At 41.7% G+C, this 18,455-nt stretch overlaps 1 protein-coding gene and 1 pseudogene across 1 annotated transcript; one reads left to right on the top strand and one right to left on the bottom strand.

Moving 5' to 3' along the window:
• Positions 1 to 788: 788 nt before the first annotated feature.
• Positions 789 to 1,876, bottom strand: LOC116649614 (60S ribosomal protein L21-like). The gene is made up of 2 exons (XM_032432604.1): positions 1,566 to 1,876; positions 789 to 999 (listed from the first exon to the last, which is right to left on the bottom strand). Exons 1-2 carry the CDS (start codon positions 1,874 to 1,876, stop codon positions 828 to 830), a joined length of 483 nt encoding a protein of 160 aa, XP_032288495.1. The 3' UTR covers positions 789 to 827.
• Positions 1,877 to 2,931: 1,055 nt separating this feature from the next.
• On the top strand, positions 2,932 to 3,443 carry LOC116649618 (annotated as a pseudogene).
• Positions 3,444 to 18,455: the final 15,012 nt, after the last annotated feature.

Genomic DNA, 18,455 nt, shown 5'->3' with positions numbered 1-18,455 from the left:
CAGGCTTATCACAAAAGTCTACAAGTTATTATATTTCATAACAAACAGTTATTGCAGGCACAGAAGGAAAACAAGACCTAAGGGGAACGGAAAGGGAGAAACGACAAACACATTTTATGAGGGGCCTCTCTTAAGTGCTCTTCTTGGAGAATCCTGGTCCACCTAAAATGTAAACACAGAATCTTCAAGATAAAATTTATTCTCACTGATACAAATTAACATGAATATATGTAATTCATGTAATTGTTCTCAGGGTAGTGTCAGTGTGGTGGGAAGGAAGGAGAAGGACAATGGGAAGACCTGGTTTGGACAATGCACTTGACTGGGAAGTATGTGGTAAGTGTATTCAGAATCACGTGTAGGCGAGATTTCACTGTCTTTTACAACTGGTTAAGGAAATGCTATTGCTTCTTTCTTTCTTTCTTTTTTTTTTTTTTAAGATTTTATTTATTTATTTGACAGACAGAGAGAGACAGCAGAAGAAGGAACACAAGCAGGGGGAGCGGCAGGCAGAGGGAAAAGCAGGCTTCCCGCTGAGCAGAGAGCCCGACGCAGGGCTCGATCCCAGGACCCTGGGATCATGACCTGAGCTGAAAGGAGATGCTTAACCGACTGAGCCACCCAGACGCCCCAACTATTGCTTCTTTCTACATTAATATGTTTCTAGCTATTTAACCAAACCCACTTATTAATTTCAATGCTTTTTTTTTTTTTTTAGGACACAAAGTTTGCTTTAAATATTTTTGGGGGGGAAAGGACACCACACTTCTACTCAATTAAGAGAAACATTTTTACAGTCTTGAGGTCTTTTATTTTCTTTACATTTATCATGCCATGAATTCATAGGGAATGGGTTCCAGCAGTTCGGGCTCCTTTCCATTGGTTCTCACAGAGTGTGCTTCTCTGGGTGGGGCAGGCTGGCGCTTCAGGTGAACCCAAGTACCTTTCTCTTTGGCTTCCTTCTTTTTCTGATCATTTCCCTTCACACGTTCCAGGAAGGTATCTCGGCTCTTTTTTTTTTTTTTTTTAAGATTTTATTTATTTTTTTGACAGAGCGAGAGAGCACAAGCAGAGGGAGCAGGAGAAGGAGAGGGAGAAGCAGGCTCCCCGCTGAGCAGGGATCCCTATGTGGGGCTTGATCCCAGGACCCTGGGATCATGACCTGAGCCGAAGGCAGACACTTAACCATCTGAGCCACCCAGACGCCCCTATCTTGGCTCTTTGAGTGTTTAATATGCTCAATGCGTACATTAATCCTCTTGGCAAGAATCTTGCCCTTAACTTGTTTGTTTACAACAATGCCAACAGCATGCTGAGTAACATTGTAGACTCTTCCATTTTGCCATGGTTTTTTTTTTTTAAGACTTTTTTTTTTTAAGATTTTATTTATTTATTTGACAGAGAGAGAGAGATTGAGAGAACAGGAACACAAGCAGGGGGAGTGGGAGAGGGAGAAGCAGGCTCCCCGCTGAGCAGGGATCCCGATGTGGGGCTCGATCCCAGGACCCTGGGATCATAATCTGAGCCGAAGGTAGATGCTTAACGACTGAGCCACCCAGGCGCCCCTATCTCTGCTCTTTGAGTGTTTAATATGCTCAATGCGTACATTAATTCTCTTGGCAAGAATCTTGCCCTTAACTTGTTTGTTTACAACAATGCCAACCGCATGCTGAGTAACATTGTAGACTCTTCCAGTTTTGCCATGGTAACATTTGTGGGGCATTCCTTTTTGAACAGTGCCCATTCCCTTGATGTCCACAATATTACCTTTCTTATAGATTCGCATGTATGTGGCCAAAGGAACAACTCCATGTTTTCTAAAAGGTCTAGAGAATATATAGCGGGTACCTCTCCTCTTTCCCTTTGTGTTGGTCATTTTGGCAAATTACTGGAAGATGGCGGTTCCAGCTGAAAGACTAATTTCAATGCTTTTAATCAGTTCTTTTTTAGTTTCCTAGTACTAAAACTATATCATCTACAAATAATGGTTTTTGTTTCTTCCTTTTGATGTTCATTCCTCTTATTTTATTTCATATCTTACTGCATGGGGAAGAATTTTCAAAACAGTAGATGATGATTAATAATAACAGTTCTTGGGGTGCCTGGGTGGCTCAGGCTTAGTTAAGCGTCTGCTTTTGGCTCAGGTCATGATCCTGGGGTCCTGGGATCAAGCCCCACATCGGGCTTCCTGCTCAGCAGGAAGCCTGCTTCTCCCTTTCCCACTCCCCCTGCTTGTGTTCCCTCTCTCGCTGTATATCTCTCTGTCAAATAAATAAATAAAATCTTTAAAATAATAATAATAACAGTTCTCATCATTATCATTATGATCATTATTTTGAAAGAGTGCCTCTCATGTTTCCCCTTTAATTTTATTTGGTTTTGATGAACTGTTCTTTATCATATCAGACCATTTTTCCCACATAGCGATTCATCTCTTCTCTCTACCAGTTGGACTCCCACCCATTCTACAAAGATCATATGAAACCCCTTATTCTTATGAAGTCTGTGTATACAAAAGTATGTGTAAATAAACACCCAGCTAAACTCAATGTCATTTTTTTACAGTTCATAAAGGACTTTCATATACAGATTCTCACTGGATGCTCTTGACACACTATGGAGTAAGCATTGCTAGGACTTCTACATAGGAAATTCAGTCTTTGTGTGGCTGAGCAACTAGCCCAAGAACTTATAATTAAATTCACTATAGTTTTGCATTTCAGGGAAAAGATATTTATATCTCAAGGAATTGCAAGAGTTGAGACAATCCAAAGTGTCATATCCAACTTACAAAATAAGGTATTGAAAAGCATCTTTCGCTTTTCCACTTGCTCCCCCCATCCCAGTGTGGTTCAGGCTGCACCACACTTGCTTAGAGCTCCTGGTTTCCCCTAAGTTAGTACCGTCACTGTCTCTCCAGCCGCACTCTTGATCATCTACGAGGACCTCCCCAGCCATGTTGAGATGTTCTCTGACATCTCTAAGATCCAGGAGATTGCGGATGGGCTGTGCCTAAAGGCAGAGGGGAAGATGGTCAGTAGGACGGAGGGTACCATTGATGACTTGCTCATTGGTGGAAATGCCTCCTTGAAGGCTGGGAGGGCAAAGGTACCAAAAGCACAGTCATCCCTGGTGTTAATATGGTCATGAACCATCACTTGTAGGAAACCAGCTTCACAGAAAAAGCCTACAGAAGGTGCATCAAAGATTATACGAAATCAATCAAAGGCAAACTTGAAGAACAGAGGACAGAAAGAGTAAAACCTTTTATGACAGGGGCCGCAGAACAGATCAAGCACATCCTTGCTAATTTCAAAAACTACCAGTTCTTTATTGGTGAAAACATGAATCCAGATGGCATGGCTGCTCTGCTGGACTCCCGTGAGGATGGTGACACCCCAAATATGATTTTCTTTAAGGATGGCTTAGAAATGGAAAAATGAGGGTGCCTGGGTGGCTCAGTCGTTAAGTGTCTGCCTTCGGCTCAGGTCATGATCCCAGGGTCCTGGGATCGAGCCCCGCATCGGGCTCCCTGCTCAGCGGAAAGCCTGCTTCTCCCTCTCTCACTCCCCCTGCTTGTGTTCCCTCTCTCGCTGTCTCTCTCTCTGTTAAATAAATCTTAAAAAAAAAGAAGAAATGGAAAAATGGGGGGCACCTGGGTGGCTGAGTCGGTTCAGCGTCCAACCCTTGATTTCAACTCAGGTCTTGATCTCAGGGTCATGAGTTCAAGCCCCACATTGGGCTCCACGCTGGGCATGGAGCCTACTTAAAAAAGAAAAAGAAGTAGGGGCGCCTGGGTGGCTCAGTTGGTTAAGCATCTGCCTTCAGCTCAGGCCATGGTCCTAGGGTCCTGGGATTGAGCCCCACATCGGGCTCCCTGCTCAGTGGGGATCCTGCTTCTCCCTCTCCCACTCCCCCTGCTTGTGCTCTTCCTCTGTCTCTCTCTGTCAAATAAATAAATAAATCTTTAAAAAGAAGAAGAAGAAGAAGTATGGATTGATTTTGGTGACAGCCATCTCAACCTCTTTTCTGAGCATCAGTTTCTTTTCTTTTCTTTTTTTTTTTTTTAAAGATTTTATTCATTTATTTGGGGGAGAGAGAATGAGAGAGAGAGCACATGAAAGGGGGGAGGGTCAGAGGGAGAAGCAGACTCCCTGCTGAGCAAGGAGCCTGATGTGGGACTCAATCCCAGGACCCTGGGATCATGACCTGAGCTGAAGGCAGTCACTTAACCAACTGAGCCACCCAGGTGCCCTGAGCATCAGTTTTTAACATGGGACGGCTTAAGGACAGCTCCATTCAGATGGCCCTCAGGAACCCCAAACCCCAGAATTCAATTTTTCACTTTTTCTCCCCAAACCTGCCCTTTCTCCTCCTTTCTCTGTTTGGGTAGATGGCACAACCGCCATGATCAGTGCCCTGGGAGTAATCCTTGACATCACTTGTTACCTCTTCCCACCTCTCCCTCTACATACAATCTCTGTATCCTATTTCTGCAGCCTCCGAAATATGTCTCAAGTTCGTGCACTTCCTGACTCCCACAGCCCTAGTTTGGGCAACCGTCACCCCTCGCCCACTGGTGCAGAGCCTCCTAATCAATCTCCTAGCATCCCTCTGTTCACTTAGGAATTCTTCCAGTTGCAAGTAACAGGATACCCTACTTAAAATGGATTTTAAAATGGGGTTGATTTTCCCCCATATTACAAGAAATCTAGAGATAGACACTTGTGGCTTTGCTTCAGTCCATCTCTGTCAGGGCTGTCATCTCTATTAATCTTGGCTTTTTTCCTCAGGTCTTTCTCATGAGATAAGGCATCCCATCAGTGTTCAAGGGCAGGGAGAAAGCAGAAAGGCAGCGCCCAAACTTCTCCTAAGTATGGCCAAAGCATTCCCAGAATTCTTTGGGAGATGTTCCCTTAACTCTTTAGCCAGAATTGGGTTCCTGACTCCCATCACCACACCTAGCTGCAAGGGTGGCTGAGAAAATGGGAAACAGGATGGCTCAGAGCTGGGGACTGCCCGTTTTTACATGGCCCTTGAGCTAACAACAGGTTTTATGTGTTCAAGGGGTTGTTAAAAAACAAAAACAAAAATGAATACCTAACAAAAGCCGTATGGCCCATGAAGCATAAAGTATTTTTTATCTGATTCCTTACTGGAAAAGTTTGCTGACCCCTGAATTAGATCAAACATAATTTCCTAAAATGTAAACCTCATTTGATCCTTCCTCAGTTTAAAAATCCTTCAGGGTATCCGAAGGATGAAGTGGATTTTAGCCTTACCCTTAATAAGCCCTATGAGGTTCTGCCTGATTTTGCTTACCTTTTCAATCTTATTTGCACCTTATACTCTATGGTCTGGCCATCCTAGACTATTTTATTGTAGGTTCCTGTATTATTTTCCTATTGTTCTTGTAACAAATTACCACAAACTTCATGATTTAAAACAACATAAATGCATTATCTTACAGTCCTGGAGGTCAAAAGTTCAAAATGGGTTTTTCTGGACTAAAATCCAAGCGTTAGCAGGACTGTGTTCCTTCTGGATACTCTCTGGGAGAACCTCTAGAAAAGTTCCCTTGCCTTGTCCAGCTTCTGGAGGCTACCTGCCTTCCTTAGTCCATGGCCTCATTCTCCATTTGCAAAGTCAGCACTGCAGCATTTCCAAAGCTCTCTCTGACTTTGATCTACCACCTCCCTCTTTCAAGTAAAAGGACTCTGTAATTATACTTGGCCACCAAGACAGTCCAGGATAACTTCTCCATCTCAAGATCCTTAATTTAGTCACATCTGCAAAACCCTTTTTGTCAGGTAAGGTTCCAATTTCACAGATTTCGGGGATTAGGATGTGATCTTTGGGGGCCATTATTTCACCTACCATAGTGCTTCACACTGCCCAGTTGGGGTCTTTACGTTTGCTCTTCTCTCTCCCTGAGAGAGCTTTTCCCTTGGCCTGGCTAAACCCAGATTATCCTTCAGCCCCAGTCTAGGTGACACTTCCTCTGGGAAGTCTTCCTGGACCTCATTGACATGTGTTTTCAGCGCTCAGTACTTCTCCGTCTTAGCAATGATCACACTATTTTAAATGGCTTGGTTAGGCTTCAGTTTCCCCCCACAACACCACAAAAGGGCAAAATCATGTTAGTTTTCCTTGGTGTTGTAGCCTCAGCATGGTGTCTGGTACATAGTAGGTGCTTAACGCATATTTGTAGAATGAACGAATAAACGAACAAATGAATTTCTGAGAGAAAAAGAACTCTGGAATGCCAAGGTTCTAGGCTTTTCTTTCAGGGCTAGCAGGACCACAGATGCCTAAAGGAATGACCTGGTCTTTCTGGAACTGTCTTTGGCCCCTAGTAATAAAGTCACATGGCAACATGAGAGCCAAAGCTGTAGAATTTCCCAACTAGTACGGTCCAATCAGACCTGAGTCACCAAATGACCTGAGAAGTTTGAGTTATCACCAATTTATAACCCAGCCTCATTTGCCCATACGGCCTTCGCCACACTCCTTTCTCCCACCTATAGCACTACTTATCACTGTTGCAGAGCTCCTTACCCTCCCTGAGATCAGTAGATTAACCCCAGAAGCTGTAATTATGACCTGCAGGGCCATTCAAATGCCCCTGATATTTCCCTATTTGCTCTTTCTTGAAGGAGTCAGGAAGGCAGCCATTGAAACCAGCCCTTTGGCTCTGGACACGGATTGCCATGCCTTCTGATCTTAGTATTTCAGAGTCTTTATCAAATGCCTGCTTGTGTAGATACAACCACAGTAATAGAGCCAGCCTTGGATGGACAAATATGACAGACTGATTAGGATCTGATAAACTCTGAAAGAGTTCACGTAGACCTATGACTCTCAACCGTAGCCGCTCATACTGATACTTTAAGCGCTGCCAATATCTAGGTCCCGCACAGAACATCTAACTCAGAATCTCTGGAGGAGGGCCTTGGCACTTGTTGTTGTTGTTGTTGTTTTTAAGCCCCCCTGGGTAGAGTGACCAACTGTTCCCATCTCCCCAAGGCTATAGGATTTCCCTGGAAATGAGACTTCCAGTGCTAAAAACAGGACAGCCCCGGGCAATTCAAGTTGGTCACACTGTCAGGAGATGCTAATCTGCATCTTGGGCTGAGAACCAGAGACTGTTTCTGTGGGTCAAGAAGGTGTATTATGGTTGCACTCTTGTTTTCCCCAACCCGTATTATGATGGTAAGAGCAATGAGCAAAGATCTTGATTTGAGTCCTGGCTTTGTCACTTATCAAGCGACCTCTGACAAGTAACCTAATCTCTCTGAAACTTGATTTCTTCATCTGCAAAATGGTAACGATAAGACCTACCTGACTGAACGAGCCGTGGTTCTGGATTGCAAACAACAGACCCCACTTCTAGTTAATTTAACCAGAAAAGGAATTTATTAGGAGGAATTGGATAGTTCGGAGACTCACTGGGAAGGCTAGCACATACATAGGAAGGTCTGGTTAGGATACCACCAGGTGCTGCTGTCCGTGGCTCAATGCTACCAGAACTTCATGAATAATTTCTAATTCGCCCTGAGACTTTGCAGTCCTTCTCTCAAGAGTCACTGTTCCAGGCTGAGCATTTAATTGGCTGCGCTAGGACATACTGCATACTCCTAATTGCTTGAGGTTAGGGAGAGGGCTGTTTAAAACACTTTTAAGGAAAGCCTGTGAAAGCCCTTTAAAGGGTAAAACCCTATGCTTCGGGGTTCTCCATTCTGGCTGTAAGTAAGATTACACGGGGAGCTTTTAAAAGATCAGAATCTCAAGGGTGGGGAGAGGGAAGTCTTCATTTTGGATATACTCTGTGATCCTTAATCTCACTGAGTCTGAGAACTATTGTCCCAGAGAAACACCTGGTCCTTCTCTATATTGAAAAAGGTTTGGGGAGGTCAGAGAAACTCTTTTCCTTCTACTGTTCCTGAGACAAGATAAGAGTGTTTTGAAAACAAATCCTCACTGTGTAATGCAAACAACAGCATAATATCATAAATACAAAGAAAAATTATTTTACAGTGCCCATTTGTCTGGTGATAGATCAAGTCTAGTCGTAGACGAAAATGACTGTCATGACTTCAGAAATACATGTTTGCCTCTGATTCCCTGATGTTTATCCTTCATCTCTGTTTTCCTTTCCTGGTTAATTTGCCCAAGACATATTTTGGGGATGTGATAGAGATTGCTCTACCTTCAGGGAAGCTTGGCTACCTGATAGGAGCCCTGAGTCTACTAAGGAAGAAAGCAATTCTCCCCTGCAGAACCAACTATGCCCTCAGGTGCCTCCCAGAATCTCACGGGTGGAGGTGTTGCCAAGATGGACTCAACCTCTTTCTAAAGACACCACAGGCCCAGGATGAGTTTCTGAGTGGACAATACTGACCCATATACCTGGGGTTCATTGTTAGTATATACTAGGGGATTATAAGTGTAGAAGACTTATTCTAGTGGATATGATTACATGATATCAAATCAAACGGGTAAAGAGAGAATGAGAACTGTCAAAAATCCAGAAATAGTGAAATTACAAGCACCAGATCAACAAAATGGTATTTAGTAAGAGCTTATTGTGCAGATATGAACAGTTTGCAAATTGGGAGCTTTCAAATACAAAACTGATAGTAAGCTCAGAGGCACGAGGTTATAGGATGGCTTCTAGAATGAAAATGAGGAAGTTGTTTAACCTTGACAGTGATTGGTTATTACAGTTGGGGATTTCCAGGCAGTAGGGGATTGGTGAGAAGTGATTATTTGATGCCATTTTTAGGAAGCTGATCTGAGTTTCTATTATGATTATCAGACACATTTATAAGAAATAACCTAAGTTTCACCTATGTTCATGAATAAGCTAGATTTAATTTTGCTTACTTGGCTCAAGGAATTCTCAAGTTTGGTCTCCATTTTGTATTTACCTTAGGAGAACAAAAGGAGTTGGATGTTCTTTTAGAAGTATTTCTCTTGGACCATAGTATGGTAAACAGATGAATTGTCCTTCTCTATTCTAAGAAAATATATTTCTGCTGAAGCACTTAGGACTAGCCATCTCCAATCAGTATATTCTTTCCTCTGAGAGCTACTGAGGAAACACTGGCAAATCATTTATGTCTAGATTTTTCCCCTGCTACTCCAGGCAGACCAAAATCTACCTTTACCAAATCTCATCCCTAGTATAATTCATGTTAGAATTAATAATAAAAAAATACTCTTCAATTATTTTCCTCTTAGTCTTAGATTGTGGTTTCCCTAAGGAATTTGAAAGCATGCTCTGTCTCCTCAAAAATATTTATCATCAAATTTGTTCAGAGGAAGATTGCTTTTGGGGAATATTTCCACAAGTAGCTAATCTCAGGCATTTCATATTGATTTTATATTGTATATAGATTTATTTAGGTTTAGATATAAATTTTCCTGAGTATTACTGAATTTTCGGGGTACCATTATTTGGGTCTTTTTGCTTTAGGTGAACTGTCTTATGATTGTAGTTTTGAAACTGTTACTATAAAAGGACTGTTTTTATTGTTAAGAACTTGGGGAAGAGAAAAGATTAGGGAAGTAGAACTCCACCATTAACAAAAAAACCCATACTTAATATTTAGGGTGAATTTCTCTTTTTTTTCTTAATTGAGACAATGCTATATATTTAATTTTATATTCTGATGATTTCAACTGTTAGGAAATGTTTTAAGAGATTTTGAAATGGAGGCAAGAAAAGGAACGTAAAAATGATCCCTTAGTGTCCTGTTTACTACACTTCTCCACTGAGAGGTAAGTGATGCAAATTACTCTGGCTCATAGATATGGAAATTTCTTCTGTGGGTGGAGGGATAAGATTTCCAAATCCCTAAGTAGATAAAGTCAGTTTTGTATCTATTTGTAAATTCATTAAAGTATTCCTGATTGACCTATTCCTGTGGGATTCTCTGAATTCTTGTTTGAACTGGTTTTAATACCTTACCGGTTCCCTGATTAATTAATGAGTGAAATTCAATGTTTGATGAATGGTCTCTTTATATTTACGTGAGAGTCATGATTTTATCTTTTAAAAAAATTATCCTAACACAACTAACGTTGAATCATACATATTTTTCCATTAACAATTATTTATGAATAGATGTTTTAATGACTCTATGATATGCCCATCGTGTGAATTTAAGACATTTTTTTCATTCACTTTCTGATGTCCAAATGTTCTTTACTCTTGCCACGTTTTCAGTATTACACTGTTTACAACTTTTCCCTTAAAAAATAAAAGAATGTAATGAACATCTTTGTGCCCAAATCCTTGTCCACATTTAAAATTTTCCTTAGGATAGGTTGCTAGAAATAGATCTACTGAGCTAAAGGGTGTTAATACTTTTAAGTCTCTTGAAAGATATTGCCAAACTGCTTTCTTGTAAGAGATGCTTCTACCAGCAATGGTAAGACAACCCATTAAACTCTCACCAACATTTAACATTATCACAAAAAGCTTTGGGAAGAAAGTAACAAATGGTATCTTGTTTTAGTTTAAAATAATTTTTTAGGGGTGCCTGGCTGGCTCAGTTGGTAGAGCATGTGACTTTTGATCTCAGGGTTGTAAGTTCAAGTCCCACTTTGGGTGTCTTAAAGTAATAATTTTTAAATTTTATTTAAGATTTTATTTATTTGAGAGAGAGCACAGAAGGAGAGGGAGTGGGAGAAGCAGACCCTCCACTGAGCAGAGAGTCCGATGTGAGGCTTTATCCCAGAACCCTGGGATCATGACCTGAGCTGAAGGCAGACGCTTAGCTGACTGAGCCAGCCAGGCGCCCCTAAATTTTATTTTTAATTGTGGTAAAAACATATAAAATTTCCCATCTTAACCATTATTATTGTTGCAGGATTTCTTCTCCTTCAGTGCCTATGGTTCTTGGTCATGTCGCTTTAAAGAATGAAGAGGTAGACCAGTGAGGTGGGTAGCAAAGCATAGTTTATTGAGTGATAGTAAAGTTTATTGAATGAAGAGTACAAAGCTCCTGAAGAGGGAGGGGACCCAAGAGGGTCACCACCAAGAGTTTCTAAGTCTAAGGGTTTTTATGGGCTTGTTGGTGGGCTGTGTTAATCTGATTAACCTCTCTGCGCACGTCATCCAATCAGGTTTTTGTCATCTATCACGTGGGAAAAGGTGGAGGGGTACTTCCAGGGCGGTGTAAAATCCTTTCAAGGGTGGTTACCTCTGGGGGACGGGGGGACTTGTCCCTGCCTGCCTTTCTTCCAACTATCCTTCATCATTATGTGTATGGTCCAGTAGTGTTAAGTATATTCACATTGGGGGCACCTGGGTGGCTCAGTTGGTTAAGCAGCTGCCTTCGGCTCAGGTCATGATCCCAGGGTCCTGGGATCAAGCCCCACGTCGGGCTCCTTGCTCAGCAGGGAGCCTGCTTCTCCCTCTCCCTCTGCCTGCCTCTCTGCCTACTTGTGCTCTCTATCTCTGTCAAATAAATAAATAAAATCTTAAAAAAAAAAAGTATATTCACATTGTTGTGCAGCAGATCTCCAGAACCTTTTCACTTTGCCAAACGAAACTCTATACCCATTGAACCCATTTCCCCTCCCTTTACCCCCTGGTAGCCGCTCCTCTGCTTTCTGTTTCTATGGATTTGACTACTTTAGATATCTCCTGTAGGTGCAATCATTCAGTATTTGTCTTTTTGTGACTGGCTTATTTCACTTAGCATAATGTCCTCAAGGTTCATCCATGTTGTAGCATGACAGGATTTCCCTCCTTTTGAAGGCTGAATATTCTATTGTATGTATATACCACAGTTTGTTTATCCTTTCCTCTATCAATATATATTTGGGCTGCTTTCTCTTAGCTATTGTGAATAATGTTGCTTTTAAACATGGGTGTGCAAATGTCTTTTTGAGACCCTACGTGCAATTCTTTTGGATATATATCCATAAGTGCAATTGCTGGATGATGTGGTCGTTCCATTTTTAATTTTTTGAGGAACTGCTATACCATTTTCCATAGTGGCTGCATCGTTTTTCAATCCCACCAAAATTTCATAATGGAGCCAATTTCTCCATATCCCTAGAAACACTTTTTTTTAGTAGCCATCTTAATGAGTGTGAGGTGGTATTTCATTGTGGCTTTGATTTGCATTTTTTAATGATTAGTGGTTTTGAGCATCTTTTCATATGCTTGTTGGCCATTTGTAGAACATTGGAGAAATGTCTATTTAAGTCCTTCACCCAGTTTTAAATTGAGTTATTTGTTTTTGTTGTTGAGTTGTAGTTCTCTTTATATTCTGGATATTAACACTTTACCAGATACAGGATTTGCAAATATTTTCTCCTAATCTGTAGGTTGCCTTTTCAACTCTATTGATTGTATCCTTTGATGCACAGAAATTTTAAGTTTGATGTAGCTCTTTTTTTATTTTTAAAATTTATTTATTTGAGAGAGAGAGAGACAGAGACAGCGACAGAGATAGTGAGAGCACAAGCGGGGAGGAGAGGGAGAAGCAGGCTCCCCACGGAGCAGGGAGCCTGTGGGGCTCTCTCCCAGGACTCTGGGATCATGACCTGAGCTGAAGGCAGCTCAACCAACTGAGCCACCCAGGCGCCATGATGTAGTTCTGTTCAGACAAACAGTATCTTGTTTTATCCCTATATATTTCTCCTATGAGGCTGAATTATTTCAGTGTTGACACTGGGGTCACATTTTACCCAAATGTTGGGTTCTAAAAGTTAACTGATAAGGCAAAAAGACAATATTCTGTTCTATTCTATACCAGTCAATTAAAAAAAAAAAAATGATTGCCCTGTAAATTGATCTCACAACCCACTAATGGATCATAACCATAGTTTGAAAACTCTGTCTTAAATCATCCATAAAATATTAATATTATCTTCTGTAGCTGATATTATCAGTTCCTCTTACTCGTTATTGGTGATTCTCTGTGCGTCATAATTAATTCTACAGTTTGTTTTTTTTTTTAAGATTTTATTTATTTATTTGACAGAGAGACCAGCGAGAGAGGGAACACAAGCAGGGAGAGTGGGAGAGGGAGAAGCAGGCTTCCCGTTGAGCAGGGAGCCTGATGCGGGGCTTGATCCCAGGACCCTGGGATCATGACCTGAGCCGAAGGCAGACACTTATGACTGAGCCACCCAGGCGCCCCTACAGTTTGCTTCTTGAAAACAAAGTCATGCCAAGTCTGCATTGTCTGTGACATGCACTCATTGCGGGGGAATCATAGAGTTGAATCACCTTTCTCTCTTTTTTCCTTTGGCATTTGCAATCGGATATGCATAAACCAAACTTAACTGTGATTTGAATCTACTGAATTGGCTACTTCTAATTCCGAATATGGAAACATTTAATCTATTGGAGACATTTAGGTTTTTTTTAATCCCTTTTTTTTTTAAAAGATTTTATTTATTTATTTGACAGAGAGAGAGACAGTGAGAGAGGGAACACAAGCAGGGGGAGTGGGAGAGGGAGAAGCAGGCCTCCCGCAGAGCAGGGAGCCCAATACGGGGCTTGATCCCAGGACCCTGGGATCATGACCTGAGCCGAAGGCGGACGCTTAACGACTGAGCCACCCAGTCGCCCCTTCTTATCCCTTTTGTATAAGCTTCACATATTATGCACCTTAACTTACCGAGAGACTGAGTATAAATACAGACAACAGTCAGACCACATGTGCCCATAGAATCCTGTTTCACAACCTCTGCAGCAGTCAGTCAAGGCCACCAAACCACAGCCTCTGTAGTAACCCGCCCACAACATCAGGACTGGGTCAATGATGTCACTTTCCCCATTTTTTGCTTCCTCTTGCCAGTTTCCAACTCAGGATCAGCCAGAGAAAACCAAATATGCCCCCCAAACTAATCACATCAGATGCCCCGTGTCTAGTTAGCCCGCATCCACATTCTCTGTGCCACAAATCTCCAGTCAAAGCCCATCTGAGATCCCCCCTCCCCACGTGGCCACAAGGCTTTCTCACTCCCCCGCAGGCTTTCCGTCTGCCCAGAGCACGTGCGAGTGGTGACTCCCTTGCTTGGGAAGCTCTGAGTTCTTATCGGAGTAGGTCTTTATTTCCACACTACATTTGTTGCAAGTTCTTTTCACACTAGGTTGTTTATCTTTGATTTTTTATGATGTTATGATTTTGTTTATGATGCTTTTAACATATATGATTTAAATTTTTATGTCATCAGATCTCTTCAGCTCCTTAGTAGCAAGGCTTTCCGCTGCTCTTTTGCTTGACAAATCCTTCCCGGAAGCTCGTGGGATGAACCCATATATAACTTCTGCTCCTCCCCCAATCCCAACAAAGACAATAAAGGGAAAATAGGGCCATAACCTCCCCCTCCCCCAGGAAAAGGGCAAAGAGAATGGATGAACCCTCTTCTCTAACCCAGCTATTTCTCTTTCTTGTTCCCTCCTATGAAGTGACAGCCAGGATTCTGTTTTCTTTTTTTTTTTTTTTAAAGATTTTATTTATTTAGTTGAAAAAGACAGAGATAGCGAGAGCAGGGACACAAGCAGGGGGAGTGGGAGAGGGAGAAACAGGCCTCCTGCCTGGCAGGGAGCCCGATGTGGGACTCGATCCCAGGACCCTGGGATCATGACCTGAGCCGAAGGCAGACGTTTAACGACTGAGCCACCCAGGCGCCCAGGATTCTGTTTTCAAGGCAGAAGATTGGAAGTGTCTTGCCTGAATAATAATGATAACAATGATAGGTAATGTTTATTTAGTGCTTACTATGTGCCAGATATTGTTTTATATACATTAACTCATTTAATCCTCACCTTAACTCTGAGGTAGGCATTAGTATCATGCCCATTTTACAGATACAGAAACAGGCCCAGAGAAGTTAGGGATTTAGCAAATGAATGGTAGACCTTGTATTTGAGCCTAAGTAGTCTGGTCTCAATTGTCTTACTGCCTCTTTTTTAGGGAAGACCTAAAAATACTGACATTAAGAGTTTCCCACAAAACAGCCCACCCAGATTGCCCTACAATGAAACCCCTTATTGAAAAGACTCCTCACTTACAGGACTTCCAATCAATTCCAATCAATTTCTTTTTTTTTTTTTTTTTAAGATTTTATTTATTTATTTGACAGAGAGAGAGACAGCGAAAGAGGGAACACAAGCAGGGGGAGTGGGAGAGGGAGAACCAGGCTTTCCGTGGAGCAGGGAGCCCGATGCGGGGCTCGATCCCAGGACCCTGGGATCATGACCCGAGCCGAGGACAGATGCTTAAAGACTGAGCCACCCAGGCGCCCCTCCAATCAATTTCTTATTGCTCCTCTCTTAGATATGAGCAGATAGGGAAAACACCAGACTTTTTTTTTTTTTTTTGCCTTCTATTTTATTTTAGTCAACTTTGATATATAATTTGAATAAAGTAAAATGAACCTATATTAAGTGTATAGTTTGATGAGTTTTGGCAAATATATATATCAGTGTAACCACTACTACAATCAATTTATAAAACATTTCCATCCATCCACAAAGTTCCATTGTGCCCCCTTTCACTTCCCACACGAATTTTCATCCTTAGAGAACAATTTTCTTTCTTTAAATTTTATTTCCATGGGCGCCTGGGTGGCTCAGTTGGTTAAGCGACTGCCTTCGGCTCAGGTCATGATCCTGGAGTCCCGGGATCGAGTCCCACATCAGGCTCCCTGCTCGGTAGGGAGTCTGCTTCTCCCTCTGACCCTCTCATGCTCTCTCTATCTCATTCTCTCTCTCAAATAAATAAATAAAATCTTTAAAAAAAAAATTTTTTTATTTCCAGTGTAGTTAACATACAATGTTGTATTCACTCAGGTGTACAATATAGCGATTCAACAATTTCATATAGAGAACCACTAACATTTTTTTCTCACATAAATTAGTTTTGCCTTTTGCTGAACTTCACATAGATGGAATCACCCAGTGTGCACCCTTTTTTTGTGTGGCTTCAGCACACACTTTCCGTTTGTTGCATGTACCAGAAGTTCATTCTTTTTTGTAATGAAGAGTTAATAGAGATTTGGGATGTTTCCAGTTGTTTTTCACCCAAGAAGAAGAGTTAATAGAAAGAACCTTAAAATACCAATATAAAAGTTACTGTTAAGAACGGATTATTTGATCCATGACATTACGGAGTTAGTTCTATAAAGCACCTAGCTCATTATGATCCATTATTTTATTTGAGATGTTAGAGTAATTTAGATTCTTCTAATCCTAAGTCCACCTGTAAATGTAAGTATTACTTTTTAAAAATTGTTATAAAATATACTTAACTGCAGAGCTAGCAGTGAGGACAGCAGCTTGCTTCCTCAGAGTGAGGGCTCTGTTCTACTGCAGGGCACTGGGCAGAGGAAGTATCCTCTGGTCCCTTGGGTCCTTGTAGAACCAGCGCCCTACTAGCAGCTGGGATGAGGGAGCTCAGGGTCCTGGTATTCTTGGCTTGCTGCCCTGAGATAGCACCTCCACCATGTAAGCAGAGGCTCAGTGCAAAAAGGGAGCCCCAAGCTCTTGTCCACACTCGCCTGGAGTTTTGCTCTGCAACATGGAGCTGGGAAAGATGAGAAAGGCTGATGGCCTGCCCTTCCTGGGGAGACACTGTAGTCTTTGCCTGGGAGCTGGGGGGGTGGGGAGGAGGGAGGAGCTGCACCCACCTCGAGTGGAGCTTCCATGCTCTGAGCTAGTGGGGTAAAGTGTGTGGTGGCTCAAGTGTCACAGACTCTAGCTGATCTTATCAACATTTAGCAGATATTCGTGAATAAATGTTAATTTGCTGTCTGCCCTGAGGACAATTTTCAGAGAGTTTAAATGCTTTTTTCTCTTTTTCTTAAATTTCACCAGTTATGATTGCTTCGCTGGCGGATAGGTCCTGAGAGCTCCTCATGCCACCATTCTGGAGGTGTCTCTCAATAAATGCTCTTTTGCTCTTCGCTTTTTTCATTTAACGATGTATCTTGGAAATCACTTCATATCAGTTCATTGAGATCTTCCTCATTTTATTTACAGTGGTGAAGCACTTCATTTTGTGGATGCATTGTGGTCTACTCAAACAGTCTCTTGTGTATGGGGGAGTTTAGGCTGTTCCAGGATCTTGCAATTACGAACGGTACGGCAATGGACAACTTTGTCCACATGTAGGTTCATCCTGGTGGAGATGTATATTCAGGGTAGACTCCCAGGGTGGCATTGTTGGGCCAAAAGGCAAACACATATTTACTTTGTCAGATATTGCCAAATTCCTTTCTAAAAGGTTATACTGATTTTTCTTTCTTTTTTTTTTTTTTTAAGATTTTATTTATTTATTTGAGAGAGAGAGCACGAACCAGGGGGGCAGGAGGGTGGGTAGAAGGGCAGAGAGAAGTAGACTCCCTGCTGAGCAGGGAGCCCGATGTGGGGCTCGATCCCAGGACCCTGGGATCATGACCTGAGCTGAAGGCAGATGCTTAACCAACTGAGCCACTCAGGCGCCCCCTGACTTTGATTTCTACCAGCAATCTATGATAATACCTGTTTCCCCACAGCCTTACCAACAGAATGTACTGTCATGTTTTTTTTTTTTTCCCCAATTTTTGCCAATCTGGTAAGTGAGAAGTGGTATATCAGTGTAGTTTCAATTCTCATTTCTCTAATTATGAGTGAGATTGAACATCTTTACATATTTTAAAGACCATTTTTATGCTTTTGTGTGAATTGTCTGTTCATATCTTTTCCTTTCATTTTTTCTATTGAGTTTTTGGTCTTTCATTCTTCAGTTTCAGAGTTTAAGAATAAACTGGTGATAACAACCCTTTATCAGTCACGTATGTTGCAAATATTTTCTCCTAGTTTATCAGTTACCTTTTTACTTTGTTTGTGTTATTGTTTTTGCCCTTCAAAAATTATTTTTATGTAGTCAAATTTATCAATCTATCAATCTTGGGTTTGAAAGCTTTTCCTTATTTTTCAAAAGTTTGCATGATGCCCCCTCACTTTGACAACAGCCCTACGTTAGTACCTGTTTTTGCTAAGCGAAAGAGATGTAAAGAGGATTTTTGCTTCTGTGAAGAAAGGTGAAAGGCAAAAACACTGTTTAGTGTTGGTTTGGCAGCGAGCAGTCCTGGCAGTTTGCACCCCAAGCAGTGAGAGGAGTGGCCCCAGCACACTTCCTCCCCGGGCACAGCTCGGGGTCTCAGCGTCACACTGCAGGAGCTCTGTGTCTGTGAGCATCTCTGCTCCCCCTCCATCTATTTTGTGCATCCGTGAGCGACATGCGTCTTAAGGTATCAGAAAAGCCTAGGGGGCCTTATTTTTTGGGTCTGGGCATGCTCAAAATTTTTTCCATATCATGGTGTTTCTTTGATTTATGCTATTTTGGCTTACAAAAGGTTTCATAGGAACAATCTACTTTCAGAAATGGGGGAAACTTACACTTGTATTAAAAAAAGAATTTACCCATATTTTCTTCTAG

This window comes from Phoca vitulina, unplaced genomic scaffold (genome assembly GCF_004348235.1).
Source record: "Phoca vitulina isolate PV1807 unplaced genomic scaffold, GSC_HSeal_1.0 scaffold48, whole genome shotgun sequence".
Lineage (NCBI taxonomy): Eukaryota > Metazoa > Chordata > Mammalia > Carnivora > Phocidae > Phoca > Phoca vitulina.
The sequence above is the reverse complement of the archived record's forward strand: the minus strand, read 5'-3'. Positions and strand labels throughout refer to the sequence as shown.